Source organism: Vombatus ursinus, unplaced genomic scaffold (assembly GCF_900497805.2).
Source record: "Vombatus ursinus unplaced genomic scaffold, bare-nosed wombat genome assembly UNPS02015404.1, whole genome shotgun sequence".
Taxonomy (NCBI): domain Eukaryota; kingdom Metazoa; phylum Chordata; class Mammalia; order Diprotodontia; family Vombatidae; genus Vombatus; species Vombatus ursinus.
The window spans coordinates 2,729,037-2,747,848 of NW_020955182.1; the positions used below are offsets into that span (position 1 = coordinate 2,729,037).

At 40.8% G+C, this 18,812-nt stretch overlaps 1 protein-coding gene across 1 annotated transcript in view; it reads left to right on the plus strand.

The window, feature by feature from the left end:
- The window catches only part of NEO1 (neogenin 1), a 292,148-nt gene that overhangs the window by 186,495 nt on the left and 86,841 nt on the right, over positions 1–18,812 (plus strand). Inside the window, exon 11 of the mRNA XM_027847412.1 lies at positions 6,829–7,048. Within this exon, the coding sequence (XP_027703213.1) occupies positions 6,829–7,048 (220 nt within the window). The remainder of the gene's footprint in view (positions 1–6,828; positions 7,049–18,812) is intronic.

Genomic DNA, 18,812 nt, shown 5'->3' on the forward strand with positions numbered 1-18,812 from the left:
CTGATGTTTCAAGGAAAGACGGTGTTATAAAGAAACTACCAGTTGTTAAAAAGATACTATTTAATTATTCTTTGTGTGGATTAATTTACTTCTTTCGCCCTTCTTTCCATTACTTGACAATTATACAAATCCATTAAATTTTCCTTTGGGTCATCCTTTATTCCTCATGTCCTGTTGCTTTTAAGTGATCTTAAAGTGAAAAGAATTTTCAGGCTGAGGTTTTATATGAAAATACATCTGAGTTTTGGGGGATCTGAGATCTGCCTCTAGGAGCGTTTGGCAGTTGGATGATTCCCCTATAAAGTCTATTTCCAGCCTCAAGGTTCAGATAACATTTGTGTTGCTGTTGATGTTGTTTTTCAGTTGTGTCTGACTCTGTGTGACTTCATAAACTTTGTCCATGGGGTTTTCTTGGCAGAGGAATTCAGGAGTGGTTTTCCATTTCCTTTTCCAGTGTGTCCCCATTTTACAGATGAGGATACTGAGGCAAACAGGATTAAGTGACTTGCCCAGGGTCACATGGCTAGTGTCACAAGCCGGATTTGAATTCAGATCTTCCAGATCTGGTGCTCTATGCACTGCACCACCTAACTGCCTTGCAGATAGTATTACTTCAAGCAAAAGGATTTTTGATATTTAATGCACATGTGGAACAGTTTTCAACTTTAATCTGCTCTTATTTTTTTTCTTCTTATTTTATCAAGGATTTAGTTTTTAGCACCATGCTGAAGTAGAAACAATGCTGAATTTGGAGCCAGAAAGCCTGGGCCTCAGTTTCTTCATTTATAAAATGTGGGCCTTCTCGCTCTAAGTCTGATACTTCCAGTGCTGACATCCTTGGTATTTTTGTGATGTGGGGCCTGTCACTTAAGCTCACTGTATCAGAGAAGGGGGTCCCTTCCAGCTCTAAACCAAAGAGCCTGTGATTTGCACACACATAGCCTCCCACCCCGTACAAAGAACAGCCAGCCAGCTGAGCCTCTAGCACATTGTTCTTCACTTGGTGTTTGGTGAATGAATGAGTGAGCACCCAGTGTTCATTTCAATTCAACGAGCGTCTATCTATTAGGTGCCTATCGAGTGTGGACACTGTTCCTGGGAGCTGGTGAAGTCTCTCTCTCTAGTAGGGAGCTGAGAAGCAGGCCTGAATCCCCATGGGGCAGAATGCTGGAGTCCTTCCTCTTCAGCTGTGAGGCATTCTGGGCTTCCGGGCGCCAGCACAAAAACAGGAGCCCTGGGAAGGGGCTGCCTCAGCATGTCTTCTGTACCTACTCCTGTAAAGGCTTCCTGACTCTTCTACGTAGAAAGTAAACCGCTTGAGGGCAGAGATTGGTTCTATTCTGTCTTTGACTCCCCAGAGCCTAGCCCAGTGCCTCACACATAACAGCCTGTACTATTTGTTGAATGGAGGAGAATAGATAATGAAAGGAAAGCACATTAGAGAAGTACAGATCAGGTGCTCTGTGAGAGCCCAGGAGGAGAGTCGTGGTGCTTCAAAAGGACTTTAGAAGTCATCTAATCCAGGCTCCTGGTTTTACAGATAAGGAAACTAAGGCCCAGGGAGGCTTAAGGTCTTGGCAAGATAGCATAGTAAGTGCCCAAGATGGGGTTTGAACTAGATGTTCTGTTGGCAGAGCCAGCGCTCCTCTCGGCTTCTGTGGGGGGAGGTTCTGGAGGTGCACTTTAAAAGGTGGGGGTAGGAATTTAGCAGTTGTTAGGAGAAGAGAGCATTCCAAAGATGAAAGAACCCAGGGCAGTACTGAGGTACAGAGAGCAGGCTAGTTTGGCTGAAGCAGAATAAAGAAAGATGAAGCTGGCACAGCAAGGTGACTGACACCAGCCTGGAAAGTCTTGAATGACAAGTGAGCCAATGTGAACTTTGTTCAGCTTGCATCGAGGACTTCGGGAATATCTTGAGCATGACAGATCTATGGATTCGATTATTCTAACAATGTTCTGAAGAATGGGTAGGAGGAGAACCTAGAAAGTGAAGGAAAGCCTCTTAGGAGGAGACTGCGGGATCCCAGGTGACCAGGAATGGGGGGTTAGTGTAGCAACACTGGCCACAGAGAGGGAAAATTTGAGAGCTGTTCCAGAAGCCGTGCAAAGGCCCCACTAACTGCATTGCACATAAAATGTGAAGGGTGGAGGAGTCAGGTAATAATAGCTGACATTTATATCATTCAGGGTTTGGAAAGTACTTTGTTGTGTATACTGTCACATTTAGGTCTCCAAACAGCTCAATGAGGTTAGTGTTCTGCAGGTAACCCCTAAGTTTCAGATATCAGAAACTGGTTCAATAGTGGGGATGCTGGGATTAAGAGGTGCAGATTGGGAGAGGGGACAGCAGTGGGGCAGGGGTGGAAGCTAAGAAGCTTTTGAAAGTGTTGAGTTTTATGTACTGGAGGGACAGCCAATCAAAGGCCATTAAATTTTACAAATATTTATAATTAATTAATTAAATTTAAAATATATTTTTATTTACAAACATTTAAGTGCTTTCTGCATGCCAGTCACTGTAGTAGATACCGGAGGTAAAAAGATGAAAGCAAAAAATGTAAACCCCCCCCGCCCCCCAAAAAAAGCCTTCATTCTTTTCTTTAAGGAGTTGACCTTCTTTGGGTCCACGTGTAAGTGAATCTGGAGTATATATACAGAGTAATTTCAGGGGACACTAATAGCAGGGGCCTTGGTCTGAACTTTGAAGGGAAATAGGGATTCTAGAGGTGAATGATGAGGAGGGTGTGTGCTGCAGGCACAGAGACAAGAGGGACCTCCTATGTCTATGGGGATAGGAAGCAGGCATGTTTGGCTGGAGCAGAGTAAAATGTAGCCAGCCCATCGTGTCAGACAGAGGTGTTTGCATTCTATCCTAAGGGCAATAGGGAGTCCTGGAGCTTTGCAGCAAGGGAGAGAGAGGATCAGATTTCTGTTTGGGGATTTTTTTTTTTTTGGCAGCTCTACAGAAGATGAACTGGAGAAGGGAGAGAGACTTGAGATAGGGCCCACCTCGTAGGAGATGGTCATGTGCTCAGAGAAGGGGGCAGATGGATGTAAGAGATGTGGTGGGGGAGCATTAATGACAATGAAGGGGGTGTACTTTTGATAGCATCACTCAGATCACATGCTGTTAATTGCATGTCCTTGTTAGTCATCTCCTGACCTCCATGACTTTCCTTGATCACTTAAGAACCTGACTTGCGATTTTCTTCTTCAGCTGTCACTATTCAGAGTATCGTCATTACTGTCCACGTTGGTAACACACATTCTGCACAATCCCATGACGTCTTCAACTATGATGACTTTCATCTCTATGAAAGTCTGTCCTGTACATACCTTCTTTGCAGGTTGTCTTCCCCACTAGACAGCTCCTTATGAGCAGAGACTGTTAATGGCTCTATTACTATCTCCATTTTACAGATGAAAAAAGGGACAGCATAAGGGTTCAGGGGCCTTAACCACAGTCACACAATATATCTGAAGCAGGATTGGAATCTGAATCTCCAAGTCTAGCCCTCGATCCACTGTATAATTGATGTCAAATTCAAATAAAAACAAATTCTTTGAAAAGCACAAATGAACATTATCAGTATTATTTTGTATTTTTGCTTATTTTGTTAAACTTTTCCCAGTTACATTTTAATCTGCTTCAGACCCATTTGGGAGTTTTGCTGGCTGGTTGAGTTTGACACCTTTGCATTACATCATACTGTCTTTCTTTCCCCCATGTCTCATCTTCCCTATTGGATCCTTACTTTTCCTTAAAGGTTTAGCTCAAATACCAGTCTGTCCATCATGATCCTCACAATAATGGAAATGATCCCTTCCTCCTCTAAACTTTCTTGTTGCCTTGTTTCTACCTCCCTTTGGGCACTTAAAATACTCTTTTTGTGTTATGATTATTTATAAACAGTATGTCTTTCATTTCAAGAGAAGCAGTTTGATGTAATGTAAATAGAGAACTAGTCTCAGAAGAAGAAAAATCTGGAGTTAGGTCCTACCTCTGGCCACATGTTGGCTGTGTGCCCTGAACATGTAACTTAAACATTCAGTGTTCCCAGGCAACTCTGTAAAATTACAAAGCAGGTGCTAATTTGCATTGGTAAAAGTTCTTCACTGCTACCCACGAACCTGTGAAATTACAGGTTGATAAAGCCAAAGTTTTTTCATATATAACACGTATATATTTTTGGGAGCAGAGAATGATATTCTATTTCATTTTACCTGTTTTATAACCTGAATCTAGTATATGCCAAAGAATTTGTTGGGCAAGATCTTGTGGTCCAACCAGTTTTCTACCTCTTTATTATGACCCTTGGTTATAGATGTATGTCAAGGTTTTCAGCATAATTTCTGAAGGTTTGTTTTCTGGTTTTGTTTGTTTTGTTTTGTTTTGTTTTTTCATTTAACTGAAGACTATATTATCAACCATTGAGCTCAGCTCTTGTAGTCTCCTGGGAAGCAGTGCCTGTCCCCACTTCTTAACATTTACCATAGTACCTAGTGCTTCAAGATTTCTATTTTATGGCTGGCATTTAACCAGGATGTTTACTAAAAAGTGTGTGTATGTATGTGTGTGTACGTGTCCTAAATCTATTTATGCCATCTTGGGACTAACAAGAGATAATTTATTTACTTGGAGGATTATCTGGGGTGCTATTTCTTCTGCCTGTCTAGGCAGGGACATATATAGGTTGGTAGCTTTTAGACCAAACTGGGAGAAAGTCTCTCCATGAGGCCGATTTGAGAGGATTTGTGTAAGAGAGTATATTTCTGAGTAGATACACTAGTCAAATATAAACCATTTTATTAACAATCTATTTGGAATTATTCACTTCTCCTTTCCCCTACATAATTGATTGAAATATATTCTGAATCAATGAAAAAATAATATGTAATATTTGCCTGTCAAGAGACACACATGAGTAATTTACTGGTCTCTATCCCTTCTTGATTTCTATCCTTTTTAGTTACTGCCTTGTTACCGTGCCTCCCCCAGGCCATGATCCTCCATGATGACACGCCCCCTCATCTCCCTTTCTGTCCACATTCAGCTTCCTTCATTGTCCTTACTACAAACTAGGTGGTTTGTCAGATTGTAGCCAGGGAGCAGCCTTAGACCTGGAGGCAGTGGAGTGAGTCTATTTCTGATTTTGAGCTCACCTGTGATGTAGAAATATGAGCACAGCCTCCCCTGAACTGTGCTGAAAATGTTTACAATGCCATTTTGTGATGGTTGTTGGGGGTTGTTTTTTGTTATTTGCCCGAATAATAACATTCAAAGTTACTGAAACAAAGCATCAGTTTCATTTTTAGTAAGGAAGATTTGTCATGGTGGTAAAAAGTCTTTGTGAATTAAAATGCCGTTCTGAATGTGCACTCAATAGTTACAGGAGGAAGTATAGTATAATGGAAAACAGAATAAGATTCAGAGTCCAGAGCCCTGAGCTCTGCAGCAGTCTCTGACACCAACTTCGCAGGTGGCTTTTCTGAGTCAGCTTCCTTATCTATAAAATGAGTTGATTGGATTTGAAGATTTTTAAGGTCTCTTCCAACTCATTTCTGTGATTCTTTAATCACACACACAGAATCTCACAGCATCAGTTTCTATAAAACTGATTCCTATTCCAATACAGATTTAGATAAAATAAGCTTGGAGATAAGTTTGTTTGAGAAAACCAGTGATAGGAACCCAGATATTGTCACAGGACCTAGTCCTGCTGAGGCACTACATCTGTTGGGTTATATATTCTACTGTCATACAGCATAGATATTTTTAGAATTGTCTCATAATATTAAAACCAGCTTGAATAAAATTTGCACAAATCTCCAAAATATCATCAAGAGAATAGTCTATACGAACATGGTGACCAAAAATCATCAGGACTTCCTTGCCAGCTACTACATTTTGTCAGAGTAACAAGTAACATTTCATAAAACTTAATCGTTAAGCTTGAATAGTTTAAAACTACTAAGGTTTGGGAACCCCTGTATTCTTCTGATGGGGCCTTCCAGGCTTTTTTCATACATCTACATACCCACATACATTATAGTACTATAGACATCGAACTCTATGAGTGTCATCTTTGTGGGTTTTTTTAATTCAGCAGGTTGTCATATCCACATGCCATGGATCAGTCAGACAAATGAGAGATGCTTCAGAAAAAAAATGGAACCCTTCTGCCCAAGTTAGGGATTGACAGCCTGCCACGGGTAGTGAGAGCACTACCAAGCAGATGCTAACTTACAGAAGAAAATGTGAGATTAGACTACAATTTAAAATGCTGCCTTTATAGCTATACTGCTGCATTAGAATCAAATAGGCTAACAACAGCTCTTTAATTAGATTAATATAATCCACTGATTGCTTTTTATAACTGACTAGCCCAAATTATTTCTCTTATCCTACAATTTCAGAGCAAAATATAATGTGGGTATAAAGGCATTATAAAATTGAAGCATGTTTTTACTTCTAAAACTTGAAAAAGTTTGCATGGTTGTTTGGAGAAATGAGAGAAATGGTGTTAGGGGCTCCTGTGTCCTATTTTGTGAGGTGGTATCTCGTCCTCAGCTGTCACCCTTCCCATTCCTCCTACCACCCCCATCATAGTACAGAGAGTGACGTCTTCAATAGTTCCCATTAGTTTTCAGTAGTTACCTTTTTGCCTGCATGTTAGCCTTCAGTTTAATGGCCTTCTTTGTGTTCATTCATTTTATTTTGTTTCCCATCGTGGTTTTGTTTATTTCTTTTTTGTTTTTTTTTCTGTTCTCTTTTTAAAAACCGTCGTGGTTTGCCCTTCATATTCCCCAATGTTTGCACATGACAAGATGTTGCCATCCCAACATTACCTCCCACTTCACTGACCAGTGCCACTACTGACCATCTAGCACCAGCCACAACTGGACCACTACCTTCAGCACCGAGGGACGTCGTGGCCTCGCTCGTCTCTACTCGCTTCATCAAACTGACTTGGCGAACACCAGCATCAGATCCGCACGGAGACAACCTCACCTACTCTGTGTTCTACACCAAGGAGGGGATTAATCGGTAAGGAATTGAATTTCTGTTCTTAATACTTTCCACCACCTTCACTGTGCAAACATTGGCTCTTATATATTCTGTTTAGTGACAGAAGTACTCTTTTCACTCCTTTTTAGTGTTGTGGATATGTTTGTGTTCATATCTAAGTATCTGGGCTGTTGAATATCCAGGCCCTTTTTACTGATGTAGGCACATAAAGATGTGTCAGCCCTTGAGGTCCGAAGGCGGAGACAGTACACAGGCTTCCCAAACACTTGGGCTGCAGCAAAAAGTACTGTATGTGAAAGTATTCAGTATTGACCTTTCCTAAACTCATTGGATTAGCTTAGGTTGTGATAGTTATTGGATTCAGTTCAAATGCTTTTCTTAAACAGAAGAACCATGCTCTGAATAGGTATAGCAAATTCTATTAAGTATTTCTTTTTACATTAGGAAAACAAACCCATTTTATTATTAAGAATATGTTTTTTAACCTAGGACAAGGTTATGTTTACTTGGTCTCACTGGGCCTTAGTTGACTCTTTGTTAAAAGATCTCCTTTTCTTTTACCTTCTGTAAGGGTTTGTTCCCTTTATTAACTTATGTTCTTGCATGTGAATAGACTGACCTCAAATTAATGCCCTGTGTGAAGGAAGGACAATAGGATCTCATCGAGAGAGCTGGAGAAGACCTCAGAGGTCCTCTCGTCCAGCTCCCTCATTCTGTAGCTGAGGAGCTGAAGTCCAGAGAGCTTAAGTCACTTACCTAAGGTCACGTGGATTGCAAGCATCGAGGATGGCTTTGAACCCAGCTCCTCTATGGCCAGAACTAGTGTTCTTTATGCCCCACTGTCTCAAAATCTTCACCGGCTCCTTGTGTCCTAATAGTTGTAATAGCTCACAATTTCCAGAGGCAGCTGAGAAAGCGTGGGACGTAGAGTCAGGAAGACCTGAGCTCAGATCTGACCTCAGATACTCACTAACTCTGTAACTCTGGGAAATTCACTTAACCTGTTTGCCACAGTTTCCTTAACCATAAAATGGGAATAATAACCGCTTCTACCTCCTGGGGTTGTTTTCAGGATGAGATGAGATGATATCTCTGAAGTGCTTAGCACGTGGTAGGTGCAATATAAATGCTAGTTGTTATTATTGTTATTATTATTTGGACCTTACAGCAGCCCCATAGAATAGGTGCTAGATTATATTCCTTTTACAGATGAAGAAACCAAGACTCAGAGGTAGTGAGTAACTCGCCTTGTGTTACACATACAGATAACCAGTCTTCAGATTGGCTTTGGTCTTTCTGTCTCTTGGTCCAGTGCTCTCTTCTCAAGGCCATCCTGCCTCACAAAGATGGAATCAAAGTTTCCCGTCCTGGAAATCTGAGAAAGACAAGACTTGTGCATTTGACTCTAAGCTATTCTTCCACCTGCCTTGCTTGATTATCCTCCAACTTGAACCTTCTATTCTCACCAGACTGGTTTTGTTCCCAACTTCAAGTTTCTTACTCGTATTGTCCTCCTTCTCCAGTTGTATGAAGACAAGTCATGTATCAAATCCCAGCTCACTTCCCAGCTCTTTTATGATACTTTCCCTCACTTTTCTGGCCAGTATCAGTTTCTTCTCCAAATCTGCCTTGTCACTGTGCATTTTGGCACTTTTAGGTGATTCAGTATAATGTATGATTTTTAAATTATTTCAAAAGTGGCTATATCAAGATGTTTTCCTAATGGTGCTGTCTCTTAGTACCTGGTTATGTACCCCTCTGTTTTAATACAATGTTAAATATTTTTTCACCCTTAGCAATCAATACATTTATTGAGAGCCTGACATGGGCCAGCTATTATGCTAGGTACTGAGGATACAAATGGAAAAGGGAGACAGTCCCTGCCCTCAAGGGGCTTGCATTTGGTGGGGGATGTGTATCATATTCACAGATAAGTTATATATACAGTCAGTAAATACACAATCATTAAATGTCTACTGTACGTAAGGCTTTGTGCTAAGCACTGGGGATACAAAGAAAGCAAAAATGTGTGATCCCTGCCTTCATGGAGATCACCTTCCAATGAAGGAGATGACATAGAAATAAGTGTGTACATCCAAGATATATGAACAATGTAATTGGAAGGTCATGTCAGCAGAAGGCACAGCAGGGGTTGGGGGCCGAAGACGGGAGGAATCCTGCGGAGGGTGTGTTTTTGCTGAGTCTTGAAGGAAGTCAGGAATTAGAAGAGGAAAAGCATTCCAGGAATGAGGGACAGCCAGTTCAAGTGCACAGAGGCCAGTGTACCCAGATTATAGAGTGGAAGGGAGGAAAGGGTAAGAAGGCTGGGAAGGCAGGAACAGGCCAGGTTGTGAAGGGCTTGACATGCCAAACAGAGGGTTTTATATTTGATCCTGGAGGTGATGGGGCCTGCTGGAGATTGAGTAGGGGCAGGACACGATCATTCCTGCACTTTAGGAAGATCACTGGGACTGTTGAATGGAGCACGGGCTTGAAGGGAAGGAGACTTGAGGCAGACCTCCAGTTAGTGCAGATGATAAGGAAGGGACCTGTACCAGAGTAGTGGCTGTGAGTGCAGAGAAGGGGAGTCTGCAGCAGAGATGTTGGGAAGGGAGAACTGATAAGAGCTGAGCTGACTGACTGGATCTGGGCGGGTGAGTGTGAGTGAGGACTGGAGGATGACATTGGGCTTATGAACCTGGGTAGCAGAGAGGATGGTGGTACCCTTAGCAATACGAAAATGAAAAGAAGGGCATAGAGGTGGGGGAGGGCAGAATGAGTTCTATTTGGACAGGTTGTATTTAAAGTGCCTATGGGACATTCAGTTCCTGATGCCTAAAGGGCAGCTGATAGTGCAAAACTGGAGCTCAGGAGAGAGATGAGGGCAGGTTATACAGATATGGGGATAATCTCCATAGAGATGATAACCAAATCCAGGGGAGCTGATGGAATCACCAAGAGAGACAACATAAAGGGAAATGAGAAGAGGGCCCATGGCAGAGATTTGGAGTTTATATTTGATCCTAAGGGAAATGTGCAGCCACTAAAATTTCTTAAGCAGAGAAATGACAGTCAAACCTTTACTTTAGAGATGTTAACTTGACAGTATGGAAGATGCACTGGAACAGGGAGAGATTTAAGGGAAACCAATTCAGCTCTACACTGGGTATTTTTCTGAAGTCCCTTGCCCTTTTAGCCTATCAAAAATCTTGCCCTTCCATTCACCAGCCTTAGATTACTCCCACCATCCACTGCCCTTGCGTCTACTTAACATGCTGCTAAATGAAGCTGGAGAAAGAAAGAAAATCTTCCTAACTAGGTCCATTACAGGTTTAGATTATGTAATCTCAGCTGGGTCCTCACTGCAACAAGGCAGTCCTTTTGTCCCTCTCTTAATTGATTACCTCACTCGCCATAGCTCTTTTCCAAGCTTTTCGTCCTTCCTCAAATCTCCCCATTACCCTGTCATCTGAGAACCTTGCCTCATTTTTCACTAAAAAAAAAAACAAAACACCAAAGCCACCGTAGCTTCCCCTTCTCCTGGGTGCCTTGAGCCACTCTCTCCTCCCCTTCTGTTTTACATGAAGAGCCATGGTCAGGGCTGGCCTTTACATGCACAGTGAATCTGTTCCTTCTCAGGTTCTTCAGCAGATTGCCTCCTCTGCCATCCCTACTTTTTCTAATCTTATAGTCAATCCCTTTCTACTGGCTATTTCCCTACTGCTGGCAAACATGCCCATATCTTCCCCATGCTTAAAAAATTCTCATTTGATTAATTCACCATCTTATATTTTCTTCTTTTTTTGACTAGAATCTTGAGAAGGCCATTTACAGTAGGAGCTTCTTCTTTTCTTTTCTCTCATTCTCTTTAACTCTTTGCACTCTGACTGTCAGACTCATCAAAAATTGAAACTTTTCTCCAAAGTTAATAATGAACTGTTTTCTTTCTGTGCTTCTCTTTATTTTTAAGTAATATTTTATTTTCCCCCACATTACACGTTACAATTACAATTACAATTTTTAACATTCATTTTTTTAAATTTTGAGTTCCAAATTCTCTTCTTCCCTCCCCCTCCCTGAGATGGTAAGCAATTTGATATAGGTTATACATGTATAATCATGCAAAATAGACTTCTATGTTAGTCATGTTGTGAAAGATGACCCTCCCCTCCCCCCCCAAAAAAAACGCATGAAAAAAATAAAGTGAAAAATAGCATGCTTCAACTTGCATTCAGACTCTGTCAGTTTTTTCTCTGGATGTGGATAGCATTTTTCATCATGAGTCCTTTGTAATTATCTTGGATCATTGTTTTGATCAGAATAGCTAAGTCTTTCACAGTTGATCATCTATAGAATTGCTATTACTGTGTATGATGCTCTCCTCGTTCCATTCATTTCACTTTGCATCAGTTCATGTTGTCTTTTCAGGTTTTTCTGAAATCATCTTGCTCGTCATTTCTTATAGCTGTACTTCTCTTCATCCATTATATTTGTTGTTTCTTTTTTAAAAAAATATATTTTATTTCATTAAATATTTCTCAATTACATTTAAACATTTTTTTAGCATTCTTTTTTTAAAATTTTGAGTTTCAAATTCTCTGCCTCCCTCTCACTCTTCCCCTACCCTTTGAGAAGGCAAATAATAGGATATTGATCATACTTGTGAAGTCATGCAGAACATATTTCCATATTAGCTATATGGCAAAAGAAAAAACACATAAGTGAAAAAAGGATGCTTCAATCTGCACACAGAGTACTAATGAACTTTTAATTGCCAAATTTGGTGGCCTTTCCTCAGTCCTCATCCTTCTTATCTCTCTGCAGCCTGTGACATTGTTGATCACCCTCTTCTCCTTGATACTCTCTTCTCTTGGTTTTCATGACACTGTTCTCTTGATTTTCCTTGTAGTTGTCTGACCAGTTGTCTCCTTTGCTGGATCTTCATCTGTATCATTCCTGCTAAAACTGAGGGTCCCCCCCAAGGCTCTCATGTGCCCTCTTCTTTTCTCCCTTTACACTTTTTTGCTTCATAATCTCATCAGCTCCCGTCGATTCAATTATCCATCTATATAGACAATACTCAGATTTATTTATCCAGCCCTAACATCTCTCCTAGCCTCTAGTTTCACATCTCCATCTTTCTGTTAAACATCTCAAACTGGATCTCCCATAGACATCTTAAACTCAGCATGTCCAAAGCTGGATTCACAGTCCTCTTCCTGCTCCTCCCCATATGCTCCTTACTTCCTCTGTTCTTTATTACCACTGAGGAGACCATCATCCTCCCAACTTAGGTGTCATCCTTGACTCCTCATTCTCCTTCATGACCTATATCCAGTTGGTTGTCAAGTCTTGTTGTTTTTAGCTTCACAACATCTCTCATATATTCCCCCTTTCTTTCCTCTGTTACTGCAACTACTGTGGTGCAGGCTCTTACCATCTCATGTCTTGGCTAATGCAGTAATCTGCTAGTTGGTATCCCTGTCTCAGTCTTGCCATTCGATGCTGTCAGGTTTATCTTCCTAAAACATAGGTCTGACCATGTCAACCTCCACCCCATCTTCCAACTGTTCACTTTCGCTGGCTGTCTCCCATGTCTGGAACTGTCTCATCTCATCTCTGCCTCCTGGCTTCCTTCACGTCTCGGCTAAAGTCCCACATTCTGCAAGAAATCTTTTCCAGTGTTCCGCAATCTTATTGCCCTCCCCTGAGAATACTCCCAATTTATCCTGGATTTATTTTGTTTGTCCCTAGTCATTTTCTTGTTATCTCCCCTATTAGATTGTGAGCTTCTTGAGGAACTGTTTTTGACTTCTTAGTATCCCTACCACTTAGCCCAGTGCTTGGCCCTCTCTCAGAGTTTAATAAATGCTCGTTGACTAGATAACTGACAGACTGCCCAAAGAAGCTATTCTAAGAGTTCTGGGAAGAGGTCATAAGCGTCTGAATTTGAATGGGAGTGATATAAATAGAGTAAATGGGGTATTTGTTCAAGGTGTTGAGGACCTGTAATCAGTAGGATTTAGCAATTGATTGGCTGTGAGATAGGGGTGCAAATAAAAAGTCAAGGATGATTTTTAGGTTGTGAACTTGGGTAAATAGATGAATGATGGTATACTCAATACAAATAGGAAGTCAGGAAGAGGGGTGTATTTAGGGGAACAAATAGTACATTTTGTTTGAGATTCAGAAATCATTGTGGATGTGTCAAGCAGACAGTTGTAGTATGAGAATTGAGGAGAGAGAGATGAAGGCTGGATATTGGATTTGGAAGTCATCTACATAGAGATGATGGTGCTCATTAGACCCTGGAGAAGTAGAAAGAGCCCACGACAAAGCCCTTAGGGATACCCACACGTTGGAGTGTTAGATCACAGATGATGACTTTGCAGAGGATACCAAAAAGGAATAGGTTTCAGAGGAAAGAGAATCATTGTAGCAGTGTCACCAAAAAACAGTGGTACACTGCAGAGAAGTCATCAAGGATAGGGACTGAGGGATCATCGAATTTAACAATAAAGGGATAATCAGTGATGTTGGAGAGGGCATTTTAAGTCAGGTGGTTGGAATGGAAGCCACATTGCAAGAAGCTGAGGATTTGGATGGCAAGTCTTGAGGTGAAAAATGAATAGGAGGGAAATTATTGAGCATTCAGCTCAAGCTTTTACTTAGGTAAAAATTCTTGCTTTAGTTTGGGTCTTCAGTAAAAATGGGCTTGTATTTCTGAAACCGTGTTTGTGTTTTTATGTATTGCATTCCATACAGAAAAAAACAGGGCCAGAAAACAATCTTTGTCTTACTAAGAACTCTGATCAAGACAGAATCCTAAATTTTAAAGACCTTTGGGAATGGAGTGCTAATAAATAAAAATTGTCAACCTTTATTATGTTTAAGTGGCGCTACTTGAAGAATTCTTAACCAAAGAAAGAACAAAAGTGATCATAGAAGACAAGTATACTTGATCCTGTCCTCTCCCATCATCTGCTTTCTTGAACCTTTTCTATCAACTTCTGTCCCTGCTGCCTTCAGACATGTCCAATTCTCTGCGATCCTTAAAAAACCTTGCATCTACCATCCTCTTAATCTTATCTCAACCTCTCTATCCCTCCTCCCCTTTTAAGCTAAACTTCTTGGAAAGGTTGTTTACATAACGAAGAGAACTATATAATACTCAAAGCCATTCTTCAGTAGACAAATAGTCAAAGGACATGAGTAGACCGTTATCAAAAGAACAGCAAACTATTAACCACATGAAAGAAAGAGTGCTCCCAAGCTACCAATAATAAGAAAAATGCAAATCAAAACTACCCTGAGTTTTCACTGCACATCCAGTAAATTGACAATGATGTCAGACAGAAATAGTATATTTTGGAGAGATGTGGAAAGATAGGCGCATGGATGAATTGTTGGTAGAGGTTTGAGAATCCACTACTAGGAATATACCTCCAAGAAGGCCATTGATAAGAAGAAAGTTCTCATCTTTACCACAGTATTTGTAATAGCATTTTTGTGGTAGCAAAGAATTGGAAACCCATCAGTTAAGCAATGGCTCATCAAATTGTGGTGCATGAACGCAGCAAAATCTTACTGTGCTGTCAGAAACAAGGAACACGATGAATACAGAGAAGCCCAGAAAGGTTATGTGAACTGTTACAAAGTGACCTAAGTAGAACCAAGAGAACAGTGTACACAGTGACTACAAGAGTAACAGCCATGAGCAACTGAAAATGAATATTAAAAAATAGCAAAGAAGTGTGCGGACACCTCCCCCTCCCCCTGCAGAGGTGAGTGTAGATCAGTGTATGTATTGGCGGGGCTTTTGATGCAGTGATCAATTATGTGAACTTTTTTCCCTTTCTTTGTTTTTAAAGTGTTGTAGGGAATGACTCTTTTAGCAGGGAGGGGAAAGGATACAGGGAAAAATTAGGTAGTATAAAAACAAAAAAGATGAACAAAATTTTAAAAGGAATAGGAAATACTTTCTGCTCATTGTCTCTATTTCCTTTGCTATCACTCAGTCCTTAACCTTTCACAATCTGTAATCCAACCTAATCATGCAGTGGCTCTCTCCAGAGTTACCAATGATCTTTTAACTGCCAAATCTGTTTTTTTTTTCCTGTCTCTCTGACCACTCTTTTCTCCCAAAGCCTTTCTTATCTCTGGGTTTTCATAAACCTACTCTTCTCCTGCTTTCCCTCCTGCCTGCCTGCTTCTTCTCTGACTCCATCAGGTCACACACCCTGACTGTGGGTATTCCCCAGGGGTCTGTGCTAGGCCCTCTCCCTTTTGTCACCGTCTGTGAATCTTAACTTCCATCTCTGGGCAGACAGTTTCCCATCTAGATGTCCAATCCCACTTGTTACCCTGAACTTCTGTCCTTTGTCACCCATTGACCATTAGGCATGTTTTAAATGCAATGTGTCTAAAACTCACTTCATTATCTTTTCCCCTCTTCCAGACTTCCCTATTTCTGTCAGTGGCACCACTATCCTTCCATTGTCTTAGGTTTATAATCTAGGCATTATGGACTCTTCAGTCTCCCTCATCCCATATATCCAATTTCTGCCTTCACAGCATCTCTAATCTGATCCCTTTTCTTTATTCACAGAGCTTCTATCCTAATTCAGTCCCTCATACCCTCTCATCTAGTTTGTTACAACAGCCTCCTAGCTGGTCTCCCCACCTCAAATCTCTCCCCATTCTAGTCCGTCCTACACACTACTACTAAAATAATGCACTTTAAATATAGCAGTGTGTATCCCCTACTCTAGTGGTGTCAAACTCAAATAGAAATAGGGACGACTGATCTGTCTATAGGATTCTTGCAAGGCTGCATATTGACTTAGTTTTAAAATGTAATATTATCCATGTTTTATTGCATTTTATTTATTTTGTTAAATATTTCACAGTCATGTTTTAATCTGGTTCAGCTGCCACTCAAGAGTATTATAAGCCATGTATTTGATACCTATGCCATCCTCAACCAACTCCAATAAATTTCTGTTGCCTCTACAGCAAAATATAAATTCTGATGTTTATCTTGTAAAGCCCTCCATAACCTACCTCAAACTAATCGTTCTAACCCCAGACACTGCTCTGCTTCCTGTACTTGGTGACCCTGCCAAACTGACCTTTCTGTTCTTCATTCATAACATTTCATCTCGCATCTCTCTTCCATTGGCTGTTTCCCGTGCCTGGCATGCACTTTCTCCATAGCTCTACCCCAGAAAGTACCTATCATTGTTTAAGTTGAAGCCCAGGTTCCAGCTTCAGCATCTTTCTCATCCTCTACCTGTTAGTGCCTCCCTCCCCAACTACTTTGTATTTGGGGGTGTGTGTGTGTGTGTGTGTGTTAACATCATACTTAGGCTATATCTGTTTTTATGTGTTTTCATCCCCCCACTAGGAAATAAACTCATTTAGAGGATGTATTGTTTAATTCTTTGTAGTTGCATCCCCAGCACAGTGAACAGCACATAGTAGGTGTTTAACAAATACTTGATTGACTGATCGATTGATGGTGGCATAGCTGTGATTCAGACCCAGATTATCTGACTCCTTTTCCCATCTTTGCATCCGTCTCTTTAACCTTCCCACCCCCTTTTCATGACCAATTAGATTAGTGTAACTCTGGTTGCATCTTGTGTAACTCACCCTGAACCCTGCCTTGGAGGATTTGGCAGAGGTAAGACATGACTGTGAAATATCAAGCTAGAAAAAGCCCTCCCTGTGTCTCTGCTCCAGCCACGGATACTTTACCTTAGGGAATCCTTGGAGCTGCCTGCTTTTACAATAGCTTCCTTGGCTCGGAGCTCCTTTTGTTTCTCCTTTCTCGGAAGATCCAGAAAAGAGTGAAGATACTCTATAGGACTGGTTAGACGTAGAAGGTGGAGAAAAAGAAGATGGATGTCATTGACAGGAACAGAGAATTCAGACTTAGCAGTTGTTCTTGCCTCTTGAGATAGAAGCCGCTGTTGGAGCATTGCAGCCCTCCGGCTTGTTCATATTATCTCCTACCCTCACTCTTGCACAGGTGCACAGAGCCCTGTCCAGACAGATAGACATACCCCTTTATGCAGATGCTCATTTCCCCTTCCTCGCCCACAATTTTATGAGCATCTTGGCATGATTAATCGAAGTCTAGCCTCTGCTTCCAGTTTGTGTACGAGATGTTGCTTTGCCGTAGATTTCTGACCTAAATCTTTGAAACTGAGCTGCTGATTTTAATTTACATGAATTGTATGTAAGGGTGGCCATTGGGTTCTGCTTGGCAATGGAATTATTCATATTCAGCATCTGTTCCCTACCTGTTATGCCTATCTAAACACATCAGCACTTAGGAATGTGGGAACCCCTGAAAAAGGCAATTAAAGAGTCAATTCGTCAGTGTGATCTCAGTATACTTTAACAAACTGATGATAGAAGGGAAGAGCTTAGTGATTACTTCAAAACTTTACAGTTCCTTAGCACAAGTAACTAGCTTCTCCTAGGTGACCATTTTAGCCCGAGAAGAAAAATTATATAAATAATTTGTTAAAGTCTCTTAAAGTGGCCTTTTTTTTTTTTTTCAAAACTGGTGAAATGTGTTTATACTTTTGTGTTCAATACGAGATTTTTTTGTATGTGAGTACAAGTTCATGAGTATGGAGTTGCCTTCATCAATTCACACCAGTGATGTCTGCTTAAATTACGTCTGAATCTTTGGAAAAGCATTCCTCTCACAAGGTATGAGAAGAAAACTCAAGTGAGCAAGATAAATGAATATTTCTGGCTAGGCTATAAGCATATGAGTATTTTCCATGGCAGCTAGGCAGCACTGAGGGCTGTTTGCCCTCTGCTGGAGAGACAGGCATGCCATTCCACAGATCTTTCCATTAGTTCTTAAATGTGATTTATCCCAAAATAACCACGGTGGAATCTCCCTTCTTGAACTTGCAAAAACAAGGAAAGTTTAACTTAACCTTGACTTTTTCATGAACACTGTAACCAAGGCCAAACATTTCATCATGTCCCGTTTTACTGATTGTCTTAAAAGAGCAAGCATTACCCAGACCCTTCTGCTTTTCCTTAGTGAGAACATTCTTAAGAATGAAGTTATATCCAACTCTGGAATTTTCATCTGTGGATTATCTTCTTGAGGGCCTGCCTAGGGCAGAACTGTTTATTATTCCAGTACCACTCATCACGCACCTGAATTCCCCTTCCTCATTTAATTTTGGATTCACATAATAAAGCCATGAGAAATAATGGCTAGAACACTGAACTTAGGGTCAGGGAGGCCCAGCTTAAATGCTGCCTTGGGCATTTACTTGCTCTGTGACCCTGGCCAGTCACATAACTTTTCTGTGCTTCAGTTTCCTTATCTGTAAAATGAGCCAGATAGGTTATCAGGCCTCTAAGATCCTTTTGACTCTAAATCTATGATCGTGTCAAACCATCTTTTGCACATTTCAGGACTCAGGTTAAATGTATAAGAACATCTGTATTTTGGGGAAGAGGGGCAAGCTATGTACACACTTTGCATACTTCCCTAATTCAGAGAGAAATCATGTACCAAAATGAGAAGTTATTAGATTATCCAAATTTCTACTCCCGATTAGTTTAAGTGACTGAAAGTATAAGATATAAACTGTCCCTACTTTTTGCTGTCACAGTGAATCATTGTAGTAAAACGGATTATATTTTCCCTGAGGAATTATTTCAAAACTGTAAATTGTATTGCTGACCAGGGCCTTGTCATCAAATAAATCATAAACGTGACTAATACTATGACATAAAAAAA